The sequence below is a fragment of the Chanos chanos genome, chromosome 5 (genome assembly GCF_902362185.1).
Source record: "Chanos chanos chromosome 5, fChaCha1.1, whole genome shotgun sequence".
Classification (NCBI taxonomy): Eukaryota; Metazoa; Chordata; class Actinopteri; order Gonorynchiformes; family Chanidae; genus Chanos; species Chanos chanos.
Genome location: NC_044499.1, coordinates 35,471,663 through 35,499,356, shown reverse-complemented (window position 1 = coordinate 35,499,356; position 27,694 = coordinate 35,471,663). Strand labels below are relative to the sequence as shown.

The window sequence follows — 27,694 nt, the reverse complement described above, 5'->3', positions numbered from 1 at the left end:
ATAAACAACTGCTTGGTTACATCTGTCCTGTTTTTTTTCATCAGTCCTCACTGTCATTTAAAGTCCAGTAACACACAGATTCCATCTCTCAAAGACACATTATACAGAAATACATAATTAAAACATGCTTGAGTGCAGAGCCTGAACTGACTCCACATGATTAAAACAATTAAATCAAGCATCAAATGACACTGATTAAAAACAATGACTAAAAAAAAAAAATGCATGCAAGTCAAGTCACCTTTATTCATATAGCACGTTTAAAAACACCAGGAGTTGGCCTAAAGTGCTTTCCAGCTGAAGTGAGAACACGTAAAATAAAAGCAGAAGGAAATACCAGATAGAAAACAAAAACTAAATGACCAAGGAAAGGCAGATAAATACATAAAACAGAGAAAAGATAAAATCAGAATCAGGCAAGACAAAAATGAAAAATACATAAAAACAACTAAAATGATAATAATCAAAATCAAAGTAATAAAATAAAAGAAATTAAAAGAAACTGAAGTAAAACCAAGAAAAGATTAAAACACAGTAAAGCGACGTTAAAATTTAAGAGCGGACTTGACAAAAACCTCAGGGCAACCTCAGACTGAACTAGAAGCAAGAAAAAAAGGTGAGTCTTTAAATTTAAAATGGTCAGTGGTAGAACAGGACTTAATGTGGTATGGGAGACTATTCCAGAGCCAGGGGGGCAGCAACAGAAAAAGCCTGGTCACCTATGAGGCGCTTTCGGACCGAACAGTTCTAGGGTCTAATTTGATAGGAACTACCCCCTGGGGAGCTTCCCCTAGAACTACATATGTTCTAGGGCTTTTTTCTGTTTGCATTCGCACCGCCAGTATGGTTTTGAGGTGTGAGTGGGGAACTGAGAGGAGCTGTTGTGAGGATGACCTAAGAGATCTAGGGGCAGAATATGGAATCAGCAGATCAGTGATGTACTGTGGAGCTAATCCATTGAGGCCTTTAAAAACAAACAGAAATATTTTAAAATCAATTCTGTATTTCACTGGTGACCAATGCAAGTGAGCCAGGACAAGAGTGATGGGTTGTCAATTCTTGGTTCCAGTTAAAGGTCTAGCAGTAACAAGAAGGCATGATTAAAATTTTTGCAAATATATCATTATTACAAAAATTCCTAAAACAGGCAAAAACCATAGAGCATATTTTCCGCACACCAATCCACTGGCTGAACTGCCTGAATGACAGTTCACATTCACAGGTTTACTAAAATGCTCAGGAAAGATCTGCTCATCCAGGAACTTTGTGGGCTCCTTCTTTGCAGGTCGAACTTTCTGCAGAGGGATCCCTATGATGTCCATGGTGAAGATGTGCCGCCTAATCTCATTGGCTGTAGGTTTAAGGGCACTATAGAGTTTCTGCAACGCCTTGACATCTTCTAAAGCGTTATGGGCTGCATAGGAAGTGCCAAGAGCTTCCTTTACCAAGTTCTCCTGGCTAAAACTCTTTAGGCCATTGTCTTTAAGAAGCTGACGTGCAAGTGGGAGAGTGTCCACGAACCCACCTACCACAGACTGAAACTCATCCCTCAAATGAAACTCGTCAAGCGCTCGGGCCAGTACCGGACAGTCAAACCGTTTGATGTTGTGGCCCATGAGTAACGGGCGGCACAGCATGCGGATGAAGTCGATGAAACGCATCAGCACCTCTCGGAGGGAGATGGTAGACACGGGCTTGCCGTGGAGAAAGAGACGATTTTGCTTTACTGTGAAACCTGTTATTTTGCTAGCATTGGGCTCTATCCTGCAGCGAGGAACCACATAAAGGTTTAGGGCATGATGGCCACTCACTGCCGCCAGCTGGACAATCTCACACGAGCGTCCTGTTATTTAAAAAAAAAAAAAACAGTTATCAAATACTAAAAAAAGATCCTGAAATGAAACATGCAGTCAAGTTAGGTCATGTAAGTGCTGACTTTAAGGCTGTGCTATGGAAGCAGACACAGTCAACGTGAAATCTGCTCACACCTCTGGTGTTCACAGTGCTATGCTGATATGCAGCAGATGTGTGCTCTAATGATTTTGTTGCAAGGTCTTGCTGGTCACTATACAAATCTAGGGTGTTATGAACACATCTGGAGAGAGTCAACATGTGTTCTCAACACTTAGTGCAAACATAAATTTGCAACAAACTTAACAGGAAGCTCAGTTTACAGAAGAAACACATGTATTTTGATATTATTAAAACTTTTATTCAGTGGTTACTTACCGAGACCCGTGGTTTCCAAATCAAAGAAAACGAGTGCCATGAGCTCAGCCACTTCAGCTGAATGCAATGCGGAACAAAGTAAAGGCGTGACTACAAATCACAGACTGCCAGTCATCACAAGTATAAACACGAGTTATTGAGCTCTTTGTGTGAAAATTAACATTCGCATATTGTTTTTGTTTTTTACACTGGTGATAGGGTCAGTGTGAACGAGAACGGGATGTCGCAAGTTAACTCACCGTTGTTAAGTTCTTAGTCCTCACTGTGCAGTCAGCTGCTAGAAAAACACCCACGAGCTGACAGTTGGTTTCTGTTTTAGAACAGGTCGCAGTTACTCAGGCTGTTTGTCACAGTGCTCTCTAATGGTAAAGACCTGAGTAGACTCTGCGTTCCCCCATTCACATTTTAAAAAATGTTCGGTCGACAATTCTATTTTTGGTGTTATTGAATAGGCTACATCCAACATAACGGAAACAGAAACAACAACGGGCTTTTTTCAGAAACTTTTTTGTCTTCTCAGGAATATACGACAGAGTATTAGGACCACATTGAAGGGGTGGGGGAATCTGAGATATCGAGAATAAGGTCGTAATATTACGAGAGTAAAGTCACAATATTACGAGAATAAAATTGTAAAATTTTGAGGAAAAAAACATAATTTTCAGGAAAATATACTGTCAGTAATATGTGGTGCTGATGTTCCAAAATATTTTTTTTTCGTTATTTGTGAAACCTATACTTTAGTATAACTTCACTAGATGCTCCACGTTCCTCATATTAACGCAGGCGTAAGCTGCTCTTCTGATATTTCCCCTCTATAAAATAACACGCTGAGGAAAATTACGACCTTATTCCCGCAATATTATGACTTCATTCTCGTAATATTACAACCTTATTCTCGAGATCTCAGAATTTTTTTTTTCACCTCGATGCGGCCCTCATACTCCGTTGTAGTACCACACTAAGCCATGTGTAAAAAACACATATACTTCTACTAGTACTACAGCAACTGCTATAAATAATAATGTCAACAATAATAATATTTCCTAATTATTTATAAACATATTTGTTTTAATAAGTATTTATATTTAAATAGGTGAGACTTTAATATATACACATAAATACATTTTGACTATACATTATCTATCTATCTTAGATAGATAGATAGATAGATAGATAGATAGATAGATAGATAGATAGATAGATAGATAGATAGTGTGTGTGTGTGTGTGTGTGTGTGTGTGTGTGTGTGTGTGTGTGTGTGTGTGTGTGTCTTCTAACTCCGAAATGTTTTCAAACGAGGGCTGGAATGAAAATTACGGAATTCACTGAAACTGAAAATTTATTCAAACTCCAATTCGGCAGGTGGCAATAGCGAGTCAACAATTGTGGATTCCACTAAAAGAAGAAGACTGCTTTTAAAAGCGGGGTTATTAGCCCATCGAGGAACGTTTGGGGAGAGAAGTGGGAGGTGTTTTGGTTCAGTTAAATTCATTTTTAATCATGGCTAATGAAATTGAAGGTAACAGAGAAATAGAGGAGGCAACCACCGAAGAGCTACAGGTACAGACTAAATTATTTGGGCAAAGTTTAAAGTGAAGTTATTTCAGTAAGACAGCTATGGCTAGCTATTTAGCTAACTAGCCAATTAGAGCCAACGTCTCCGAATAAAGGATGGTCACGAATTTGATAAAGCCATAGTTTGAGGATGGCTGAATAAAAAGATAGAGATGATAATGTCAAAACAATTCCAGATTGATCTGAGAACATAACGGAGGTTTCGCATTATATACTGGCAGTTAGGCCATTTATGTGAACATGTCAAGTCAGCGTTAGCTTGACAAGTAGCAAAAAAAGACCAAAGCGTCTTATAAAATTTATTTTGCCTTTTGGACTCATAATCTGTTTACGAGTTGTACAGTGAACGTAAATGAATATAGGTACTTTCAACAACTCATTTTAGGCATGTTTTATAACGCTGAAATCACTTTACGGTAAATAGAAAGCATGTGGGTATACAAGGGGCAAAGCCGAGTAGTTAGATAGTATAATACATACTGCTGGAAAGAAGCCACCAGTATTGTCGTATCTGTTGTAAGCAACGTGACTGTGATGTGAGATGACATTATCCTACTTCTTCACCCTTGATGTAGGAAATGGAGGATCGGGTCGTGAGTCCTGAGAAAGCAGAGGAGGCCAAGCTTAAAGCACGCTACCCCCACCTTGGAAATAAGCCTGGAGGTTCAGATTTGTTAAGGAAACGACTGCAGAAGGGTGTAAGTCTTAACCCATCTTCAACCATTGGTCTTAGAACTATATCTGCATAGTCTATACATATTCCATTTCTGGTTTTTACAAATTGCACTTTTAAATGGTTTACCAGGTTGTATAGTGCAAAGTATTGAATTTGAAATCAAAAGCATTGTTTATACTGTACGCCTGCAAATGTTGATCAGGACTGTGTAACTTCACTCTCTCTGCAGCAAAAGTACTTTGACTCGGGAGACTATAATATGGCCAAAGCCAAGATGAAGAACAAGCAACTTCCGACAGCTGCTGCAGAAAAAACAGATATCACTGGAGACCATATTCCCACTCCCCAGGACCTGCCCCAAAGGAAACCCTCTTTAGTGGCCAGCAAGCTGGCTGGTTGATGAAAGTGACAAATTCTCAAGACATATTCTACCCTCTTACCATTCCTGCTTTTTTTCCCTTCCCACTTCTCTACTTCTGCCCCACTTTCTGCTCGCCTTTCCCCCTTTCCCCCCCCAGTTCACCCTTAACTTACCTTGCTTGTATAAGTGCTCTGAAGAAAGTAAAAAACAAACTGTTTGGATGAACATGAGGAGACCTGCTAACCTGTGCTGTATGGAAGATGCCTTTTGTTGATGCATGGGATGAGACAGATTGACTGTGGAAAAGAATATCTTTGCAATGTGTGTTCAAAGGTTAAGAAGTACTGTAGTAAATGGTGGCGTTATGAAGTTGTTGGAGTTATGTCTGCTCCCCGTTTGAGTGGAGATGCTTCACTTTTTAGTGTTTTACCAATTCTTTTACTCTCTCTTTCTCAACCACCCAAAGCTTCTTTTGGATTGCGACGTTCTATGCTCGAATGGTTTGACCTAGTCCTTATTGATAACCATGTTCTCCTCTTATTCCTCTTTGTCAAAAACTGTGTCCACTGTTAGTATGCATTTAAAGTGCAGGCCTTGAACCTCAGGCCAGTTCCAGCTGGTCGTCACACTTGTGATGCTTGCCCTATTCCAAAACACCTCCACTCCCTTTGTTTCCTGTCCTTCACCAGCACTGCTCTCACTAAGAGCATGATCTTCTTAAGTAAAATGGGATGGGGGGGGGGTCCATCTGGTTTGCTCAGGCCTATGCAGTCTTGAGGATCTACTCTGAGACGGCATGGGTTGCAAGGAGAGGAAACTTATTTCGAAAATACTGGAATTGATCCCTGGTTTCTCAAGTGAAAAGGCTGTTGTCGCCTGTGAATTTGAGAAGATGGCCTTAACACTGTTAGCCATAATTTGCCTTGGGGAAACTCATGGTGATACTGGTCAAGAGTGTGTGTACTCACTCCAGTATCATTTAGGTTTTGTAAATGGGCAGCTCACTCAAATAACCTATTCTGAAGTGTGCATGTGCATTTACTGTCACATTTGTGCCATTTAGTTTTGTAAATAAAATAGTTTTGCACAATATCTGCCTGGTCTGTTTTTCTAAACACCTTTATGCCTATGGTCAAGTGCTTATACATAAAGTATTTGTAATAGAATGGAATATGAAACAGAAACGGTCTGGGGCGGCGCTGCAAGAAGGTCTCCGGTCCGATTCCCAGCTTGGCGGCAGAGTCCTTTCTGTGTGGAGTTTGCATGTTCTCCCTGTGTCTGCGTGGGTTTCCTCCCACAGTCCAAAGACATGCAGGTTAGGCAAATTGGAGATACTAAATTGCCCCTAGGTATGAATATAAATGTGTGTGTGAGTGTGTTTGTCTGTGTGTCTGCCCTGCGATGGACTGGCGACCTGTCCAGGGTGTTTCCCCGTGTTTCCCTGCCTTTCGTCCTATGAGCACTGGGATAGGCTCCAGCACCCCCTCGCAACCCTATTTACGATAAGAGGCTTAGATAATGAGTGAGAGAGAGATGAAACAGTTTGTGTAATGTTTTTTCCTTTTGTAACAAACAGCTGAGTTTACCAAATTGAAAGACAGACCTATTTGTGGTTTAGATATTCTGGTACAAATTTCTGAACAGATTACACACTGATGAGAGCATAAATAGTGCTGTGCAAATGACCTGAAGCTACTCAAGAGAGTTATTAAAGCTATTACCCTGTGATATTTCCTACTCCTAGACAGTTACAGTTTTTAATCTCCATTTTAAAAGATTATGGTCTAGTTCCCTAGACCTAGATAGTTATCATTTTTAATCTATGTGCCTTCTGTAGACAGCACTAAGTGTGGGATGAACACATTCTGATTAAGATGATATATATGAAGATGTGGTCAAAGCTCATGATTTCCCTATAGGAAAAAGGCTCGTGGCTCTGCTGACTTGACAGATCCACATTTTCACAGAATGACGATTAATAGGGCATTACTTGATAAATACTCCCCTTAAGTGTTAAAACAGATTACATATCTGTCAGAGAATATAAATTCTCCACAATGTATGAATATAGTTTATGATGATTTACAGCATAATCCCTTGAAGCTCCTTCCTCTGATATGAATCACATTTGGCTTATCAGAGAATATTGAAAAACTTTAGGACCAGTTATTAATATGAAAAGCCTAATAATGCATGACACAGGAAAAGGGTACAACTGGAGAATCTACAAACCACTGTGTATGTTTACATAGGAAATTAGCATGACAGAGAACAGGGACCACAAGCAGTGTATTCAGGGCTTCAAAGCCTCACAGTCCATCTGCATGAGAAAACACTGAACGACTACACTTTTAAATTGTACATATGAACGTTCCGTTAGACATTTACCATTACTTCAACATACATATCTAACAATTGCTCACTTAATGAATTGGCTTGTGCGTAGTGTTTGAAAATGTTCTAAGAATATTACTTTCTGCAGTTTGTCATTACTTTTAATTTTCTGTCACACACTGATATTCGACGAAGCGAACATTGTAGAGACGGTAGGGTGATTGAAAACCTAGACAATATCATCCTGTCTTTAAAGGCCTACTCTAGGACACTTTATTCTGCCAGTGGGAGGCGCCAGTTGGTCGTGTCTCTTAACTGAAGGCACCAGGCGGCTTATCGCTGGATCAACTTACTGCTAGTAGCTTCCCACAATGCTTAGAGAAGCACTTTGAGGGAAGATCTCTGAAAGCTGTCACGTTGTCCTACCTGTATGAGGACAGCTGAAATTAGCTGTCTATGTATTTATTGATTTGTTAGTTTTTCTACCCACGCCTTTTAAGAAAAGTGCAATGAATCGAAAGTAGTTCGCGCTCAGGGAGCGACATGGCAGCGTCGGAACTCTACTCAAAGGTAACAGTCTTTGAGTTTTATTGCGAATGCTTGTAAGGGAGGAGATTGGTGTTGTATGCCGTTAGATAGGCAAGATGTGAATGTATTGTTTTATTCGGTAGATACCGTTAACTGTTTGGGAACTTGAAGATAGACATGAATTCAGTTGTGATAACAAACTTTTCATAATCTTAATAGTTCACTACTTGATTTAAGAATGTCGGCTATTTTGTTAAAGTGTTTGCCTGTTCATTGCATGATCACAGTTTGTATGTCTATGTGATGTATTACATACACCCGAGTTTTTGTTGCAGTGATGTACTTACAGACTCGAGAGACTGTATTAATGTAATTTAGTCTCTTTTTTTTCATCTGATGTGCTCTCATTACGGGACTCAGCAAGTCAGTTAATGAGTTCAACCAACCCTCCTAAATATTTCCAGTAGTTTCAAGTTAAGACTTGCTTTTCTCTCGAGAATGAAGAGCTCCGTGTAGTTTGGTTAAGAGAAAGAATCGACAAAAATCCCTGTCTCATCGGTGACTCATATTTGTAATATTATCTGAAGCATGTTTTTTGGAAACTTGGAACTAGCCTAGGGGATACATTTTGGATAGATTAATGCAAGTTACATTAAACAAGGAAAGCTGTTACCCAGGAGATGTCAGGGCTTTTGGAAAAGGGGGAGGGAAACACAGCCTCAGGTGTGCCAGTGACCTACAAAAAAAGGCCTTCGAAGGAAAATATTAGCAATCACAGTTGTATTAATATTGAATTTCGGGAAGAAGGTTCAGTAGAGGTATGGGAAGGAGTGTAACAGAAAAAGTATACCTTGGTGTAAAACCTCATTGTCAGGTCAACAGTGCCAGAATTCAACAGGTCTCCTCAGATTTTGAGAATGTACTGAAAGACGTGGTGACACAGAAAGACAAAAAAAAAAGATACAGAATCATCTTAATCAGTGGAATGACTCTTTGTTCTCCAGTTTGCTCGGGTTTGGATCCCTGATGGCACAGAGGTGTGGAGATCTGCAGAGCTTGCCAAAGATTACCGCCCAGGGGATACAAGCCTACTGCTGCAGCTGGAGGATGGCACAGTAAGACACACACATGCACAAATACTCACTCCTTAAGCACTTTAAGAGATAATTACTCATTATCTGTCCATTTTTTAGTGCTGGGTCAATTTTTGTCTGGTTATACAATCCTCAAAGTACTTGAGTTTCAGTGTTCTGAAAGAACAAGAGACATATTCTCACGTACTTTCCTCAGCAGGAAAGATGATGATTGAATGTTGGGGATTTTGAAAGAAATTAGACAAAATAAACGTCAGGGTGCATATTCAAAGTTGAAAATGTCTGTGAAACATGTTGGTGCAAAGTGAGAGTTTAGAGGCACAACATGTTGTATGAAGGCATTTATTTCACGGGGGAAAATGAAATGATGTTTTAAGGCTGAAGTGATTATAGGAAGTGCTAAAGAAGTGTGGTTTATGAGATTAGAGTCGTGTAGCTGGAGCTGACTGGCTGGGGTGTGTTAGGGAGGTGTGATGACTAAAAGGGAGGAGCAGAAAAAAAAAGGTTTGTGAAAGACAGGAAAAAAGGAGGAGGAAGAAGCCTTTTTTTTGTGTGGTATCTCTCAAAATGCCATCCAGATTGGTTTATGAATAAATAATCTGGCATGAAAGACAAAGTGTTGATGAAAAAAAATGAAGCCCAGACAGTTAATATTGCGTGGAATCTTGGCGCTCCACCCCACTGATGCAGTCATCTGTTTGTTGTACAAGTTAATGTTTCCATTAACTTAAGTCATTATTTTCCCATGCTGCTTCACTCTCAAAATTAATGCATAACATTGTTGTCCTATGACAGACATCTCTGCCCGAAGTTGTACTTTCCTGCCATTTGCCTCCCCTTGTATTTTTTATGCTGACTTTGATTTAAACACCGTTTCTTAAGAGTTCAAATATTTTTTTTTTTTAACTGGGTTAGTCACTAATGTTTTCACCAAACACGTCTCAACATTTACGCCTTTGAGGTCTCTGCTTCCTGCCATTTTTGCCACAGTGCAGATGACGACACTTGCCAAGCGTTTTACACAGAGCTTTGTACATGGTAGAATGTCATTTGCTTAATCCAAGGCCTGCACATGCATGCTATGAAAGCTCTGCCTGGTCCTTTATTCCCAGGACCATTTTTTGATATCTAATGAGCATGTAGAGGGGAGAATATTATGTGATGTAGCTCTGAGGGACACCAAGGCTGGTTGTCACCTTCTTATGGTTGTCTATATTTATCTTCCATATGCATGAACACTGCTGATAAGACAGCCTCTTTGCATGTGTCACTTACCATTGAAGTACTCAGTGGTTCAAGAGACATTGTTTCATTGGCCAAGTACAATCTGCTCAAAGTAGGCTTTTCATGTAACCTTTGAAACAATTCTCACCCCATTTTACTACTGTGTATCAAACCTATGATACATTTCCTTTAATTGTGTGGATTTCCTATCTTTTTTTCCTACACAGGAGTTTGAATACAAGCTAGATTCTAAAAGCAACAGTTTACCACCACTGAGGAACCCAGATATCTTGGTCGGGGAAAATGACCTCACGGCCCTCAGTTACCTCCACGAGCCAGCAGTCCTCCACAACCTCAAAGTGCGCTTCATCGACTCCAAGCTTATCTACACCTACTGTGGTAATCTGACCTCATCCAAACAGCACTGAACACTGTGTCACTCTGGACTGCACTCTAGACTCTAGATATTACATCACAGAACCTGGTCTCTGGAAGGGGCTCCACCTATAATAGAGCGTATATATAACCAAGATTAAGGGGCTTTACTTGTTCATCTTTTCTGAATTTGACTTGATTTAAACCACATCTCAAAGCTGAAAAACTGCTCCCAGGCAGGATTATATACATATATTTGAAGTATTCAAATGATTGGCCGTGTTCCAATATTTTTAAATTTCTCTCTGTCCTTGCCACACAGCTACTCTGACTGCCATAATGCTCTAAACTATCCAAACCATTGACATTTACAATCAGGGCATATTATTTAATGTCGTATTTCAGATCTTACTGAATAGGTGCCTGTGCAGGTGTGAAATGAATGAATGTGTAAATATATGAGTTTGTATCATTGATCTGAAATGATGGAATGAATTCATTTTATTATTAATGTTTGACTTTTCAGGCATTGTCTTGGTGGCCATTAATCCATATGAGACACTGCCCATCTATGGATCAGACATCATCCATGCCTACAGTGGGCAGAACATGGGGGACATGGATCCTCATATATTTGCTGTGGCTGAGGAGGCCTACAAACAGATGGCCAGGTTTGTTAGTACTTTGTTAGAGCTTGGAGGAATCTGAACTTGAGTTTTGATCCTTTGTGATACATTTAAAGTGCTGATTGCATGTTTACCCCGTGCAGAGATGAGAGGAATCAGTCCATCATTGTGAGTGGGGAGTCCGGGGCTGGTAAAACTGTATCTGCCAAGTATGCTATGCGCTACTTCGCCACGGTCAGTGGTTCATCCACTGAGGCCAACGTGGAGGAGAAGGTGCTGGCATCAAGTCCCATTATGGAGGTAAGAAAGGAGGAGTATCACAGTTAATATACTCCATTAATACTATTAAACTATTGAACTGTCACTACGGAAGATTTCACTGCACTCAGTTCAAAAAATGGATTAAATGATCAACCAATGAACTACAACATATTCACTGAGACTGAAGGTAACTGACAAATAATGAATTTCAGTTTACAGCTCCAACATATTGCTGTCACCCTACATTTGTTGCTCTGACTTACCATCATGGAAACACTTGTGTTAGCAATTTTCAGAAAGAACTAAATCAGTATTTTCTGATTGTATGTGAGCTGTCCTCTGCTATGTTTCTGGAACTCGTGTCTTGTTTTATTTAGGCTATTGGGAATGCTAAGACAACCAGGAATGACAACAGCAGCCGCTTCGGGAAGTACATTGAAATCGGCTTTGACAAGAAGTACCGTATTCTAGGGGCGAACATGCGGACATATCTACTCGAGAAATCTCGAGTGGTGTTTCAGGTGACTGTCGTTCCTTTTCAAGTGGGATTTTAGCATTACCACTGCCCCTCTAATACTTACAAAATGGTTTGGTATGCAGCTGGTGGAAGGATGAGACACTGAATAATCACATGATCTTATCTTTTATCTTCTTTGAAAGAAAAGTAAATATAGGATCATTGCCAGAGCTTGTCAGTTCACCTCCTAGAGGAGAGAACGAGGTGTCCAAGCTTTTGTTTCTTCTCTACACAGACATGCTCAACTCTGTGAATCGAGGTCATCTAGGATTTGCCTGATTAGCTTAGACGCGGTACATTAGGACTCGAACAAACTCCTGCAAGTACGTGACTCTAAAGGGACAGGACTGGCCATGACATAGACAACCTTTAAATCATGACAGAGAATATGACATATTAATCTGTAGTGGTCATTGTGCAACTGTTGGATGTTCCTAGAATTTCTGATGAATCTTCCTGTGAAATTCAATTCATTAGAGAGGACTTATCTCGGCCATTCGTTTTCATGAATATGATAAAATGTTTTAATTATGTTAGCTCGGTAGTCTCGGTTTAATCACGTCTGATGACTGAGAACAGACCAGCAGTCTGTCAGCCTCAGTGACAGTCATGGATAATTGCTCTTTATGTATTTAAATCAGAACCATACCCAGCCATGGTCTGGCCCCTCAGTGTCGGCAGGACTCCAGGCGCCCTCTCACAGTCATACCACTAATTTAATATAAAGTTAAATGTATTTTTAAATGCCCTGCATTCCTTTGTAGTGTTCTTAGGGGAGTGTCATGTGTTCTTTCTCTACTGCAAAGTGGTCAACTTTCTATCCTGACAAGAAGATGTACCCCAACTTGTACCCTTACCCCCCTGGTAGTATTACAGTTTCCGTAATCAGGTTCTTTTTGAAGTTAAATCTGTCCTTAAAACTCTTAACATGTCATGAACAACGTTTAAGCGTTGGAGAAGTGAAGTTAATGCCAGATATGTTTCCGCACGGAACAATATTTTCTTCATTATTTTCTTCAATATTTTCTTCTTCATTTGGACTGAGAATAAACTGTGGCCCCTGTGTTTTTTTTCTTCTTCTTTCCGTCTCTATTTCTCTATATACTTTTTCAAATATGTATTTTACAACGGAGAGAAAAGTCCCAGTATTTGCTCTGAAGATGAGATAAAAGAAGCCAAATAATGAAGTTCAGTCGGAGCTACCTGTGACTGTATCCTTGTTAAGTTCCTAGCACACATCTCATGTGAGACAACATGTCTGTTTCCTCATTTCAGGCAAGCGATGAGCGTAACTACCATATCTTCTATCAGTTGTGTGCCTCCTCACACTTACCAGAATTCAAAACTTTAATGTTAGGTACGGGACTTTTATTTCCTCACTTAAACAGTATTTGTGCTTGTTACTGTCGTCGACTGATTTATAAACCCTCTTGGTTTGCAGAGAGCTCCCCAGTTTCTCTTTAAATCAGTTGTTATAAACATTGTATAGTGGAGGAGTATTGCAGAGATGTTTAATTGTAGCCTGCCATTAGCCTTCACTTCCATTATATACTGCATGAATGCTTTGTTTATTTTTGGCAGGTCAGTGTTTTTAGGTGTTGAGTAATCTGATGTCGCCTAGTCTGTTATCTTTGAATAATCATTTTTTTTCTCTTAAGGTAGCGCGGATGACTTTCATTACGCTAACCAAGGCAGGAGCCCAGTCATAGACGGTGTTAATGATGCAGATGAGTTGCAGGCTACACGGAAGGCGTTCTCGCTGCTAGGTGAATTGAGCGCGGCCTTTTCTTTCTTTAGCAATAGCATTTGCAGTTCTTCAAGCTGAGCTATCTCACGGCATCAGTTCCAGAAGATTGGATAGGAGCCCCCGACGTGTCTTTACTATATCTTACCTTAAACCTACAGTGTTTCATAAAGAGTGACTGAATTATTTTTAGCTTTAGCATCAGGTCATTAATACATCTCCTAAATGGATGGTTGTAAAATTGCAAAAGTGCTGAATTGTCATATAACTGCAAACATGGTGTTTTTTTTTTTTCAGGAATAAGTGAGACACACCAGATGGGTATTTTCCAAGTGCTGGCAGCCATTCTTCACTTGGGTAACGTGGTAGTGAAAGAACAAAGCTCTGAGCGCAGCACTATTCCTGTGAGTCTAATTACATCAAATGTTTTTATCTGAAGCGTCAAAGTGTTGAATTATGTTTTTAATCAGTAGTGTCTGTTTCTCCATTCTTGCCAGAAAACACCTTTAATTTGATGATGTCTGCATTTTGATTTTTAGTTATATAACACCCTTTTCATTCAACGCCATGCGTGTGTTTTGATTCTAGCTAGATAACGCCCATCTGAGGGAGTTTTGTGAGCTGATGCAGGTATCCTGTCAGGATATGGCTCACTGGCTATGCCATAGAAAACTGAAAACAGCCAATGAAATTTATACTAAACCTCTGCCTAAACTACAAGCTGTTAATGGTCGTGATGCCCTGGCCAAACATATCTATGCCAAGCTCTTCGGATGGATCGTTAGTCAGGTCAACAGGGCACTGCACTCCTCCACCAAACAGCACTCTTTCATCGGGGTACTAGACATTTATGGGTGGGTGAGATTCTTTTTTCCATCCTTTTTTTATCTCTATGAATAAGTAGGATTGGAAAGGATAAGTGTTTGGAAAGTTAGATCTTCCGAAGTTCAAAACAAATCCCTTATAGCAGCTGTTTGACATTCAGCCAATTGGAAATTTCTGTTTAGATAAACTATAGGGTGCATGACACCTGTACTCATTGCTTTTTCATATTTCTTTTGTGCAGGTTTGAAACATTTGAGATCAACAGTTTTGAGCAGTTTTGTATTAATTATGCCAACGAGAAACTCCAGCAGCAGTTTAACATGGTGAGACTTCATGTTGTCTGTTCTTCCGTTTGCCATTAGTAAGACAGATACCTTCTAATTCCAAACATCATCTACTAGAGTAGTCACTTAAAGGGCAGATTGCCTGTAGAGGACACATGATTGAATGAAAATACAACACAGATATGAAGATACTATTACATGTTGTTGAAAGTCACATTCGTCTCAATATTTCTCTCTGAAGCATGTCTTCAAACTGGAACAAGAAGAATACCTGAGGGAGGAGATTCCATGGACTCTGATAGATTTCTACGACAACCAGCCTTGTATCAACCTTATTGAAGCCAAGTTGGGAATACTGGATCTGTTGGATGAGGAGTGTAAAGTGAGAGCTGTGACATTCAATTGCTGTTCTGGAATAAACTACAAACTCACACCTCACATTTCTTAAGCTATTTTGAAACATTTCTTAAAGTTTTCTGGAGGTTTGCTGATCTTTGTAATAATAGTATGAGACAAAGGCTTCTAATTCCCCATTTCAAGTAGAGAACTTACGGTTTAAGAATTTTGTTGTGGCAGTGAACCTGTTGTCCTCATGTACACATCAAGGGTTTGATGACTATGAATATCTCATTTCTCTGAAAGTGAAACTGCAAAGCTATAGATAAAAATGGCCTTCAAGTTCACGAAAGAGCAGTTCACTTCTCTATTTCATAAGAGTAATTAGCGAACAAACCGAGGCAGAAAACCTAAAAGAAAGATGTAGAAAATTCTGCATTTGTGTTTTAAAAATATGAGAACAAGTCTTAAAAAATGGAGCGAAATACTACTTTTTATTAATTTTATCATTGGCTATTTTGTTGGTTTGAGGCTTTGATTCCATAACCCTGTCAATTTCCACAGATGCCAAAAGGATCAGATGACTCTTGGGCTCAGAAGCTCTACAACACTCACCTGAAGAAAAGCGGTCACTTTGAAAAGCCACGACTCTCCAACAAGGCCTTCCAAATACAGCACTTTGCTGATAAGGTACATTGATGATTTTCTACCTCAGGGCAAACTCACAGGAATGTGACTTTTCACCAGTACCTGCCAGCCAGTTGTCTCAGTATTAGCTACTACTCAAAGGCATTTGCATTGTGTTAATTCAAATGGAGATTCTATCAGTTTTTTTCATTTCTTCTTTATCCCTCCTCCTCCCTCTTTGTTTTCCCTGTCTTTCTCTCTCTGTTTTTCACCCGTATCTCAGGTGGAGTATCAGTGTGAGGGATTCCTGGAAAAAAACAAAGACACTGTAAATGAGGAGCAGATCAGTGTGCTCAAGTCTAGCAAGGTGTGTACTCTATACATAGCACAGTCCTTATCAGTCTCTAACAACACTACTCCAACATGCAGTTGGTATTGTACTGTGCTTCATAAGCACGTCATAGCAGAGGAAACACACTGAAGAATAAGCCTTTTCTCTGCTGTCCTTTCACAGACAAATAAATATCTACTTATTCATGTGACTTTAAATCATTCTACTATCAGAGTTTTCAGACATGTACTTGCACAGAGGCACACCACTGACAAAACAGTGCCACCTGCTGTATACATGTGCATTCATCATCTACAACACCTGCCTGTCTGTACGAGGTGAAGGTTATTTGAAGAAGTTATGTGAACCTGTTTGAACAGTGTCCTCTCTCATGGTTAGTTTAATCTGCTGGTGGAGCTTCTCCAGGAGGAGAACGCGGCCAGGGGGTCAGACAATGTGCCTGCCTCCAGTCGCACTAAGATGCCACGGGTTAGCCAGTCGCTCAGGGAGCACAAGAAGACTGTTGGGCTTCAGGTCAGTTGAGGCAGAGAATGGATAGAACAGTGTGACTCATTCACATCTTTATCTTTACATAAATAGAACGACAAATACTTTTACAGGACATTTCCTCCAGCTTTTTTACTACTGACATTTAAAGAGAAAAGCACTGTATGTGAACTGTTATTTTAGATGTACAGTGTTTCTGATATATCAAATATTGAGTATGGTTTGGGTCACTGATATGCCTTGACTGTTGAGAGGTACTGCTCTTAAAAGTGCAGTAATTTATTCGTATGTTGTGTCCTTTCTCCAGTTTCGAAACTCTCTGCAGTTGCTAATGGAGACGCTGAACGCCACAACCCCACACTACGTGCGGTGTATTAAGCCTAATGACGTCAAATCTCCTTTCACGTGAGACGACTCTTTTTATTTCTCCCTCGGTTATGTTACTTATAATGGGTTTTTAGGTTTGTAAAAGGAGTGATTTTCACACATCTACTTGTGCCTCCAGGCTTGACCCTTCCAGAGCGGTACAGCAGCTCAGAGCCTGCGGAGTCCTAGAGACTATCCGGATCTCAGCCGCTGGCTTCCCATCAAGGTACATGTTCAGCTGCCAAAGATGGATGCTGCTCACTGTTCAGTCTTATTAATTTATGAACTTTCACACTACTGAAAGCATGTAATCACTAATTACTGAGAATCTGAAGTATAGTACCTCATATCTAGTTCCTTGATTTTTCTGTTTTTATCTGAGTGGTGTTTCCATGGTTTTGGTTGTACGGAACCAAAAAAGTCAACTCACAAGTAATGTTTCAACCTGTACTCTTTGTAAAGATCTAACCCCTGTTATCTGATGTCAGATGGACTTATCAGGAGTTCTTCAGCCGGTACCGTGTTCTGATGAAGCAGAAAGATGTTCTCGCAGACAGGAAGTTAACCTGCAAGAATGTTCTGGAACAGCTAATAAAGGTATCGCACAGCTGTTCTGAATATAGTACAAATCATGCAGATATAGAACTTTTTGAATTATGTTTCTCACGATGTAGAAGGATAAAGCATATTATCACAGTACATGATATCTATTGCTAGTTTTGCTATTCTGATCAGTTTTGCTCTGTGGATTCAATAATATTTGTTTTATGGTGCTGATCAAGTTGTTATTACATTGCTACCATGTACCATCAAACACAATAAGACAATGTGCCAAAGCAGATGTACATCACTGTATGTCTGCTCTCAGCCGTCAGTAACCCTTAGAATACACTGTATGTCTGCTCTTAGCCGTCAGTAACCATTAGAATACACTGTATATGCATGTCAGATGTCAAGTATACCATTATTGCCTTTCTCAGGATCCAGACAAGTATCAGTTTGGCAAAAACAAGATCTTCTTCAGAGCTGGTCAGGTGGCCTACCTGGAGAAGCTGCGAGCTGATAAACTGCGTGCGGCCTGTATCCGAATCCAGAAGACAATCCGCTGCTGGCTCGCCCGCAAGAAGTACCTGCGCATGCGCAGCGCTGCGGTGACCATTCAGAGATACGTAAGGGGATACCAGGCTCGCTGGTGAGTGGACAGTCTGTCCTCATTTGTAGTTTTTTATTTCTACAGGAGTGTTGAATTAGATCTACACCTTCCCTTAGGCTTTTCATATTGTTCCTCTGGAGAAACCTGTGACTGTAGACATCACATTCAGTGTTGTTAGAACCAGTTTTTTTACAGTTTGTCTTCTAATTATGATTCAGCACACAAGTCCATGCATTTCATAGAGAGGCCTTATAAGCTGATTCACCTGTGTGTAATTGTGTAAGATCGAGGGCTGTGCCCGGCCAAGTCTTAGTCATATCTCCTCCTCTGTTCACAGCCTGGGCAAGTTCCTGCGTCGCACCAGGGCGGCCGTAATCATCCAGAAGAACGTGCGTATGTATGTGGCCCGGAGGCGTTACATTCGTCAGCGGGAGGCAGCTGTCCTCATCCAGCGACTTCTGCGTGGCTACATGGCCAGACTGGAGTACCGACGCGTAAGAGCTAACAACCATGTCAAACACAGAAACACCCACGCAAAAATCTCCATTTTCAGAAACAAAACGCAGCCAAATCAGGCATCATCTCCAACAGAAAAAACACTACTGTAAATGTTACAATATCTGAAGAGTCAGATTTAGAAAATATGTTAAGGGACTGTAACAGGGGTTAAATTCAGTCAACTTATTTTCCAGGACCTGAATAATGATTGGTTAGGAATACATTTGTTTCAGATCAGCCATTAATCATCGTAAGGTTAGCATTGTGTCTCAAGACATGATGTCTATTTTAAAGCCGTCAAAAACTTGCTCGTGCAATATGTCGCACTACATTTATCTCATTGAAATAAAACAGACACACTGACTCAAACAAACAGACTGTGTAACTTCAAAATCTGCTCTGACCCTCTCAGCATTACCATTACTAACTCTCTGTCTCTCTCTGTTACTCTCTGTTTCCCCTCCTGTCCTGCTCAGGCCTTGTATGAAAATAAAGTCATTGTCATCCAGAGCTGGGTGAGAGGCTGGCTGGCCAGGCTGCAGTACAGACGGACTCTGGCTGCCGTGGTGCTCCTGCAGTGCTGCGTCCGTCGCGTGCTGGCCCGCAGGGAACTGAAGAAGCTGAAAATCGAGGCACGCTCTGTGGAGCACTTCAAAAAGCTCAACGTCGGCATGGAGAACAAGATTATGCAGCTGCAGCGTAAAGTGGATGAGCAGGTGGGCAAATGCCTGTGTATTGTTTGTTTTTACGCTCAGTGTGTTCAGGTATGAAAGTTGCCTAAGAGAATATCTTCGCGTGTGTCTGTGTGTGTGTCTGTGTGTGTCCGTGTGTGTCTCCGTGTGTGTGTCCGTGTGTGTCTGTGTGTCCGTGTGTGTCTGTGTGTCCGTGTGTGTGTGTGTCCACAGAACAAAGAGAACAGGGAGTTGAGTGAGCGATTGAACTCCCTGGGGAACAGTCACACAGTGGAGACAGAACGCCTGCGTAGCCAGTTAGAGAAACTGCAAGGAGTAGAGGAGGAGGCGAGGGTCCGTGACAACAGAATCTCCTCCCTGCTAGAGGAGTTAGCTTTGGTCCGCCAAGAGCTGGAAAAGACCCGAGAGGAGAAAGAAACCGTGGAGGAGCAGGCCAAAACATACAGAGACACCATGGAACAGGTCAGTAATGCAGAAAGCTATTATCATGCTTATAGACATGCTATGTTCTGTTGTAATCAGTACAGCAGCCACTGCGCATGATAATTGCCACTTGCTCCCTATATATTCAAAATGGCACCGTGTAGTTTACAATACCTTATATCCATATTTAAATATAGTTAAAAATGATCTGGAGGTAAACTTTCCTTCTGTATAGATGGGAAATAGATCTGTGTTAAAGTGAGTTGCATGCCACACAGTGATGGATTCAGCTACTGCGAAGTTCCTGTTATTTTTGGTAAACTGATAAGTCTTTTCTGCTCTTCCAGAGGTTAATTATTATTCATAGAAGTAATTGAGAACAAGAGGCACACACACAATAAGCTCTATGTATACGTAACTGAACATGGTATATAGTGGACTTTAACAAGATTTCAGCATTTTCTAAATTTCAACACGCATGCTTCCTCAAAGTTCACTATGTTATCAATTAGTAAGTGCTATACCACGCTACTTGATAGTTGATTAAATTAATCAAATGTTTGGGTTGATAGCCTATAACAGAGGGCTGTGTGTTTCTGTGATGCTGGTTTGGTAGATGGTGGCAGAGCTGAATGAAAAGAACAGCCTACTGAAGGGTGAAAAGGAGGATCTGAACAGACTGATCCAGGATCAGGGACTGCAGATGAATGGTACATGTTAATGATATTAACATCTCACTCCATATTCCGTAGAATTGCTCCCTTATGTTTCATCGCATGTCTTAGTAAAATCATTTAGGTCTGCTCTGTGCACATCTCTGTATCTAATGATGTAACCATCGTCTTAAGCATAGACTCAACATTTGAGTCTTGGTTCTTGGTCATTGGCCTCTTAAAGCTGTCTCTTTGGCCTCAGGTTTAGTGACTTTGGTGCAGTTAGTGCTATTTAGTTCTCAGCCATTTCCAAAGGCTCCAGGGATATTGAGTTTTGCCCATGGATAAGTCTCTGTTACAGAGCTTCTTATCTGTTCTTGTCTCATCCACCTGACCTATGACCTCCACAGAGAAAATGGAGAAGGCCTATCAGGAGGACATGCAGCAGCTGAAGGTCGAGCTTGACGAGGAGCGCTCCCACTACCAGAACCTTCTGTCAGAGCATCTGAAACTCAAAGAACGCTACGCCGATCTAAAAGCTGAGCAGGAAGTGGCGGTGGTGAGGGAAATATATTATGTGGCTCTGACATGAACAGATTTAGATTTACTGACAGCCTACTAATTACATACATTTTGAGATCAACAATGGATCCTGAGGAAGTTACGCCGATACACAATTGACCTTAATCGACCCGTCTCACAGGTCTCTGGAGAACGTGCTTCTTCACCAGGTCGTGAAAGCAGAGACTCCACTTACAGCAGCGAGTCTCAGTGCACCCACAGCTCTGAGTTTACAGAGTCTGAGGTCAGTTCCTATGGAGACGAGGTGAGCCTGGTCGTTACACGGGGCCAGTGTCCCTTTGTACCCACCTTCATCTCAGTTATTATATCTTTACAAGTAACCCGTGGAATCCTTAAATAAATCACTTGTGCATTCCTTAAAATGTAGAGATATTTCTCAAAATGGAGAATGTGGATGCAATCTTGTTCCTAAAGTGACTTACAACAGTGGTGTGCTACATTACATCTTCTATTGCAAAACGAAGCACAGCCAGGGCATTCTCTGGCAGTGGTGGAGGAGAGGAGGAGAGGGCGAGTGGTGACTGTGGCTTTTGTTGCAGGATGTGATGAAAGCTGGTATGAACTTACCGCTGCTACTGAAGCTACAGAAACGAGTGGCTGAAATAGAACAGCAGAAGCAGAAACTACAGAGCGAACTCGACGCTAAAGAGGAAAAGTTGCAACAAGGCGTCACTAAAGTAACCATCAAATACGACATGACAACAAAGCCACAGACTAGCACAGCACGCATCAAAGTCTGTTTAGTACAGAGAAACCAAAATCCTTCTCGTTCCATTTTTTTTTCTCTCGGGGAATAAATTATTCTATAAATACTGATGACATTAAAAATGATTATGTGATCCATTTTTAGTCATCATAACACACTAACTGTAATAAAAAAGGAATTTACTGACTTGCTGACTTTGTTTGCACCACAGGAAATGGAGGAGTTACAGAGAGCATTAGAGGCTGAGCGTGATTTTGAGGCCTTAAAGGTAAAGTCATGAAAATCTGCGGCCACTGACCTGTCTTAACAGACATATCAGACAGCCACACTGGTTAGTCACTTTGCTTGCTCTGCTTTGTCACGCAGCGTCAGGAGTTGGAGTCAGAGAACAAGAGGCTGAAAAGGGACCTGAATGAGTTGAGGCAGTCTCTAAGCCAATCAGCTGGTGTGGGTAAGGTGGCCCCAGGCTCTCCAGCCTATAATGTGCTCCTGGAACAGCTAAGTACAGCCAATGAGGAGCTGGAGGTGCGTAAGGAGGAGGTGCTCATATTGCGTTCACAACTGGTCAGCCAGGATGCATTGAAGTTCAAGGTACCCATGCACTTACATGGACAGACACACACACACACACTTTAATACAATTACATACATAAACCATATTTTATCCTCTCTCTCATGTATACACATAAATGTGAGCACTTAAAGACACATTTTTGCATCACACTAAGTTTTACACCAGTTGAAGTAAGTGTCAGGTCTGGATTGGATTTGTTTACATTCTAAACATTTCTCTGCTTTCAGGAAGCCTTTGCTGATGCAGACTCCAGTGACACCAGCAGGTAACAGGCCTCTCCCCAGACATACACACACACACACACTTGACTTTTTAGACAAGCTAGAGTTTGCATTTGAGCTTTCTTCCTTTCTGTACCTATGTCTTCATGCCTTTCTCTTTATGTTGCATGTTAAGGTCACCTACATGTGACCTGCATGAGCTGAATGAGGATGGAGAGTTGTGGATGGCATATGAGGGACTGAAGGAGACTAACAGGTAAAAGATGTATTTCCTTTATTCTGACAGCAGACATAACAAAATTGAGGGCTGAGGGAGTTACTGTATTCCCTTATCACGGATTTATGAAATAATTTGAAGTATAAGTAGAAACGCTTTCACTGTCAAATGTCGAAATGCTCAATGCAATGAGTATAATTCCATGACATAGGAGTCTTCTCCCTGGAACACTTGAAAGCCGTCCTCTTGAGCATGTAGTCACATGGACTCATTTTTCTTTTTCACTTTCACATGGGGTGCCAAGTATTGGTTTGGCAGCCCTTTACCAACAGGCATGTCAGTCTGTCACAGAACTCAAATTACAAGTACATTTTATACTCTGAGGTGCAGTTAATGAGCTTGATCTCTCAGAACCATGGAGTTGCCTTTTGGTAAAATATATCAAATGTTATATTTTACTATATAGTGTTTTTGCCACCAACATATTAATTTGAACTCTTTTTTTCTCTCTCTCTCTCCCTCTCTCTCTCTCTCTCTCTCTCTCTGTGTGCAGACTGTTGGAGCGACAGCTGCAGGAGCAGGGCCAGACTCATGAGACAGAGATGAGGGCCGTGAAGGCAGATCTACAGCGGCTGAGGGAGGAGAAAGAGAGACAACAGCAGTTACCCCAGGACGTCCGCGTCCATGCCAGCCTCCAGCACGAGATCAGCCGCCTGACCAGAGACAACCTGGTAATGACGCTCAGAGAGAGCATGCCCTGGCACAGCTACACCTACACACGCTGCAACTGTCACGCATTGTTCACTGTACTGAATTTAAGTCTGTGTTTGGTCTGATTTGAAAATACAGGTAAAGGAAAAATTAATTTATTATTTTTTTTTTTAAAAAAATGTAAAATTCCTATTGAGAATGATTTAATGAATCTGAGTTGACCTGCTCTTCTCTTTTAGGAACTCATGGACCAGATAGGCAAACAGGACAAGATGGTACGCAAGCTTAAGAAGCAACTGAAAATTCATATGAAGAGGATTGAAGAGTATGAAGGTAAATACAGAGGCCAGGATGTTATTCTTAGATGAAATGAACAGGTTTTACTGTATGGGTTTATGGACGGCTCTCCCTCATGCTGTCAGTTTGTTGTCATTTACCCTTTTTTTTTTTAAATGATGTAGCAAAGTTTGCCTGATGGTCATAGCATGAGTGCTTTGTCCTTGTCTGTTTCGCATGTTTTGTTTTTCATGGCAATCATTTAAAAAAAAAAAAAACAAACAAACAACCAAGCCACACTACCATGTACATGGCATCACTTCTGATCTGATATTTCTCCAATAGAGGGCGCTCACAGTGACCAGATTTCCCCAGAGAACGCCTTCAGTGAGTCCAGGCCGACAGTCAGTATCCCACGGAAGGAGAGGGTGTTTCAGGGCATGCTGGAGTACAGGAGAGAGGATGAGAACAGGCTGCTCAGGACCCTCATCACAGGTCCCCCTCTGACACACTCAGTTACCACATTAAGAAGGGAGCCCTTTAGTCACATAGAGACACACCTTTAATACTGAACCTTAACGCCTGAGATGCTTAGTGTTATAGCGCTTGTTTCAGGTTGGATTTGTTTGTGAATTAATGGACAGTAATCGTGAAAGTGAAATATGTGTTCTGCTTTATCGAATCAGATCTTAAGCCTAGGGGCGTGGCCGTGGGTTTAATCCCAGGCCTGCCTGCCTACATCCTGTTCATGTGTCTACGCCATGCCGACTATGCCAATGACGACCAGAGAGTGCGCACGCTGCTCAACTCTAGCATTAACAGCATCAAGGGTGTGCTCAAGGTACAGCTCTTACTGCCACTAACATGGTCATTATACTCAGAACCTTACACCACATTGAACATGAGGCTGGCGTGAGTCATTCTCCTTTTTTTTTTTTTGGGGGTTATTCAGTTATGTAATGAAAACTAACATTAGTACTGACAATGACTCAGAACTTTCACTAACAGTCCTAATGACCAACAGGAACAGCTTGCTCTTTTTTTTAGAATTGGGTTATTTGACCCTATTCAGTCAAAGTTGAGTGAAGTTGAATTTATTAAATACTTGATACATTTAAACAGGTCTATTAGTGCCGATAGGGTGTCACCTTGATAAACTGGGAAATATGTGCTTATTTAATCAATGCCAAATTATAAAGCACCTGCATATTGAATGTACTGTTTTCTTTCTGTCCACTGTAGAGAAAAGGAGATGATTTTGAGACTGTGTCATTTTGGCTGGCCAACACCTGCAGGTTCCTGCACTGCCTCAAACAGTACAGTGGTGAAGAGGTGTGTGTGTGTGTGTGTGTGTGTGTGTGTGTTTATCTATTCAACAATACTTACTTCTGACCTTTGAACATTCGGTCCACTGTCTGACCCTTACAGGCCTTCACTAAGCACAACACATCCAGACAGAATGAGCACTGCCTGTCAAACTTTGACCTGGCTGAGTATAGACAGGTACTGAGTGACCTCGCCATTCAGATCTACCAGCAGCTCATCAAATGCACAGAGGACATCCTACAGCCAATGATAGGTCAGTACAGTTTCATGAAACATTCTTAACAAGTGAGGTCTTTTTTTGTACAAATGCTTCCATAATCAGCACGGATGTTTTATTACTATTTTGCTTATGACTGCAATTGTTGACAGTAACTGGGTGTACTCTTGTGAAACAAATTCAAGATTTCACATCCTGCTCATAAGACATTAATAGCGAACATATGGATATATTTTGCAACATCAGGTTACTGCCTCACAATATAATTGGTTGCAAGAGCACCAAACATGCTCTTGTTACAAAAACATCGCAGAAAGAAAAATCTACCAACAGCCGTGACAGGCTCAGTGGAACACTGCACCTCTCTGCGTTCTGGATGACTCTGCTTTTCATAAACAAGCCTTGACAGATTGTATTTTCAAGTGTTATTGGAGAGAACTGCTATCACTGAAATGCCCCTCTTGTTATCCAGTATTTCACTCCCCCTCCATTTTCAATCCTTTTTCTCCTCTCGTATATTATTCTCACCCTCCCTCTGTCCAGTATCAGGAATGTTGGAGCATGAGTCCATTCCAGGTGTGCTGGGAGTCAAGCCCACAGGGCTGAGGAAGAGAACCTCCAGTACCCGAGACGAGGGCTCCCACACGCTGGACTCTATCCTTCAGCAACTGGAACTTTTCCACACCACGCTCCTGCAGCACGCCACCGACCCTGAGCTTGTCTGTCAGGTGGTCAAACAGCAGTTTTACATCATCTGCTCCACCACTCTCAACCATTTGCTACTGCGTAAGGACATGTGCTCTTGGAGCAAAGGGCTGCAGATCAGGTACTGACCACGAGAGGGCAGTCTTATTTGTGAGAAACCATGCAGGCCCTAAAGCAGCCTCTTACAAATGCCTTCTGACTTTGCCTCTCGCCTCTTTTGAATATCTGACCAAGTTGCTGAGTAGTACATTATGATAATATGTTTTATTGAATGTAACTAACTCAGAGCACAACGATTTAATGACTAATTTGAATTGGGTATGCCAAAGCTTGAATATATCAAGTATACAGTATGGATAAGTCTGAAAAGGAATGGGCTGAAAAGAATTGGCCTGCATTAGTTAACAGAGTTTTAGAGTAGTTGGGAACTTCCCATGCTGATACAAAGAATGTGTAGAAAACCCCCTGAAGTATATTACTTATGACTGTAGATGCTTCACTGGGTATGAGATTCATTCAATGTTCATTCATAACATTACTTCCCACACATGGGTATTCACGCATGAACTGTGTATCTCAGTGGGTCTTTGTTAGCCTAATTACTGTTGTGAAACATGAAAGCTGGCTTCTCTATCCCGGCTTTGGCTCTCTGCAGTGCCTCCTCATGAATTACAGATCATCAAAGGAAGGAACTGGAAGTGGCCACTCTAGCTGTGTTTGAACTGTCGGCATTATGTGCTTTGTGCTCGCGCAGGTATAACGTGTGCCAGCTGGAGGAGTGGTTGATGGATAGAGGTCTCCATGGCAGCGGTGCCAGAGAGATGCTGGAACCTCTCATCCAGGCTGCCCAGCTGCTCCAGGTCAAGAAGAAAACACCAGAGGATGCAGCAGCCATCTGTACCATGTGCACGGCGCTCTCTGCCGCCCAGGTACCATGCACCATCACCTTACCTAACCTACGCATCTGTTTTACTATGGCTTATCTTCTCAATAAACTGCAGTTCTGTTGTGGGTCAGCAACAGTACAGTCATTGCATGAATAGCCTCTTCATATTAACCAAGAGTAGAATGGGTTTAGCAGTTTGTTTTTGAAGTAACCTGTCAGTACATGCATGCTACAGTTGTCTGATACAGATGGTACCTTTGCATATGGTGTTGTGATTTCTGTTTGCAGTAACAGAATACGTAGAGATGATTTAACTATGACACAGACATTTCAGTCAGTTCTGTTGGTTTATGTTTTGTTTTCTTTCCCCAACAGATTGTTAAAATACTCAACTTGTACACACCAGTCAATGAATTTGAGGAAAGAGTTTCACAAACATTTATAAGATCCATACAGGTAGACCCCCTTCAACTTTGTGTGTGTGTGTGTGTGTGTGTGTGTGAGAGAGAGAGAGAGAGAGATGATGTATGTTAGTTGTGTTCATACCAATGGAGTCACAGTCATTGTCTTTCTCTCCAGGAATGTCTTAAAGACAGGAAAGAATCTCCTCAGCTGCTAATGGACACTAAGGTCATCTTCCCTGTCACATTCCCCTTCAACCCCTCCACCGTGGCCTTGGACACCATTCAGATTCCCGGCAGCCTAAATCTCAGCTTCCTCACACGTGTTTGACACACATACACACATACCAACACCGCTGATGCACGATTAGGTGCTGTATATATTTGTCAAGGCTTAAAGACGTAAAGATTGCAGCGGATTGTCATCTTAAGCTATATGACTGAGGAGTTCATTCCAAGGAGATTTACACTGGGTAACATACTAATATACAGTGTGTTTACTTTAACAGTGGGACAGATGTCAGCTTTAACAGCAAACATGTTACATCTGAAAATGAGATACTGATCTTCTTCCAGATTCCTGTTTTTACTTCTACCCTGAGTCAAGGGGGCTCTCCTTTTGGGTAGTCT

The 27,694-nt window shown here is 41.2% G+C and overlaps 3 protein-coding genes across 3 annotated transcripts; 2 read left to right on the top strand and 1 right to left on the bottom strand.

The window, feature by feature from the left end:
• Positions 1 to 243: 243 nt before the first annotated feature.
• Positions 244 to 2,478, bottom strand: plex9.2 (PML-like exon 9.2). The gene is made up of 4 exons (XM_030774920.1): positions 2,469 to 2,478; positions 2,230 to 2,286; positions 1,179 to 1,843; positions 244 to 297 (listed from the first exon to the last, which is right to left on the bottom strand). Exons 2-4 carry the CDS (start codon positions 2,267 to 2,269, stop codon positions 244 to 246), a joined length of 759 nt encoding a protein of 252 aa, XP_030630780.1. The 5' UTR covers positions 2,270 to 2,286; positions 2,469 to 2,478.
• A 1,220-nt stretch (positions 2,479 to 3,698) lies between these two features.
• On the top strand, positions 3,699 to 5,875 carry arpp19b (cAMP-regulated phosphoprotein 19b). Its single transcript, XM_030774331.1, has 3 exons — positions 3,699 to 3,792; positions 4,383 to 4,505; positions 4,713 to 5,875. The coding sequence occupies exons 1-3, from the start codon at positions 3,733 to 3,735 to the stop codon at positions 4,881 to 4,883; spliced, it is 354 nt and encodes a 117-aa protein (XP_030630191.1). The 5' UTR covers positions 3,699 to 3,732; the 3' UTR covers positions 4,884 to 5,875.
• A 1,846-nt stretch (positions 5,876 to 7,721) lies between these two features.
• myo5ab (myosin VAb) lies at positions 7,722 to 27,678 on the top strand. The gene is made up of 40 exons (XM_030773205.1): positions 7,722 to 7,748; positions 8,711 to 8,821; positions 10,252 to 10,423; positions 10,926 to 11,070; positions 11,169 to 11,325; positions 11,664 to 11,807; positions 13,079 to 13,160; positions 13,462 to 13,569; positions 13,845 to 13,955; positions 14,140 to 14,401; positions 14,614 to 14,695; positions 14,898 to 15,038; positions 15,557 to 15,682; positions 15,903 to 15,986; positions 16,350 to 16,484; positions 16,765 to 16,862; positions 16,963 to 17,049; positions 17,312 to 17,420; positions 17,804 to 18,015; positions 18,314 to 18,470; positions 18,951 to 19,190; positions 19,380 to 19,628; positions 20,206 to 20,299; positions 20,653 to 20,798; positions 20,946 to 21,068; positions 21,364 to 21,501; positions 21,742 to 21,798; positions 21,897 to 22,121; positions 22,332 to 22,369; positions 22,501 to 22,581; positions 23,096 to 23,273; positions 23,493 to 23,586; positions 23,875 to 24,024; positions 24,216 to 24,370; positions 24,772 to 24,861; positions 24,958 to 25,108; positions 25,616 to 25,898; positions 26,532 to 26,706; positions 27,039 to 27,119; positions 27,243 to 27,678. Exons 1-40 carry the CDS (start codon positions 7,722 to 7,724, stop codon positions 27,393 to 27,395), a joined length of 5,451 nt encoding a protein of 1,816 aa, XP_030629065.1. The 3' UTR covers positions 27,396 to 27,678.
• The last annotated feature ends 16 nt before the right edge of the window (positions 27,679 to 27,694 follow it).

Bases quoted from the DNA above. Each gene is read 5' to 3' on its own strand.
- plex9.2 (XM_030774920.1), bottom strand. From the start codon at position 2,269: ATGGCACTCGTTTTCTTTGATTTGGAAACCACGGGTCTCG. The intron at 1,844-2,229 runs GTAAGTAACCAC...TTTAAATAACAG, and splicing joins TTTGGAAACCACGGGTCTCG to GACGCTCGTGTGAGATTGTC. The intron at 298-1,178 runs GTGTGCGGAAAA...TTCTCACTTCAG, and splicing joins GCAGTTCAGCCAGTGGATTG to CTGGAAAGCACTTTAGGCCA.
- arpp19b (XM_030774331.1), top strand. From the start codon at position 3,733: ATGGCTAATGAAATTGAAGGTAACAGAGAAATAGAGGAGGCAACCACC. The intron at 3,793-4,382 runs GTACAGACTAAA...CCCTTGATGTAG, and splicing joins CAACCACCGAAGAGCTACAG to GAAATGGAGGATCGGGTCGT. The intron at 4,506-4,712 runs GTAAGTCTTAAC...CTCTCTCTGCAG, and splicing joins GGAAACGACTGCAGAAGGGT to CAAAAGTACTTTGACTCGGG.
- myo5ab (XM_030773205.1), top strand. From the start codon at position 7,722: ATGGCAGCGTCGGAACTCTACTCAAAG. The intron at 21,799-21,896 runs GTAAAGTCATGA...TTTGTCACGCAG, and splicing joins GTGATTTTGAGGCCTTAAAG to CGTCAGGAGTTGGAGTCAGA. The intron at 23,587-23,874 runs GTAAATACAGAG...TTTCTCCAATAG, and splicing joins GAGGATTGAAGAGTATGAAG to AGGGCGCTCACAGTGACCAG.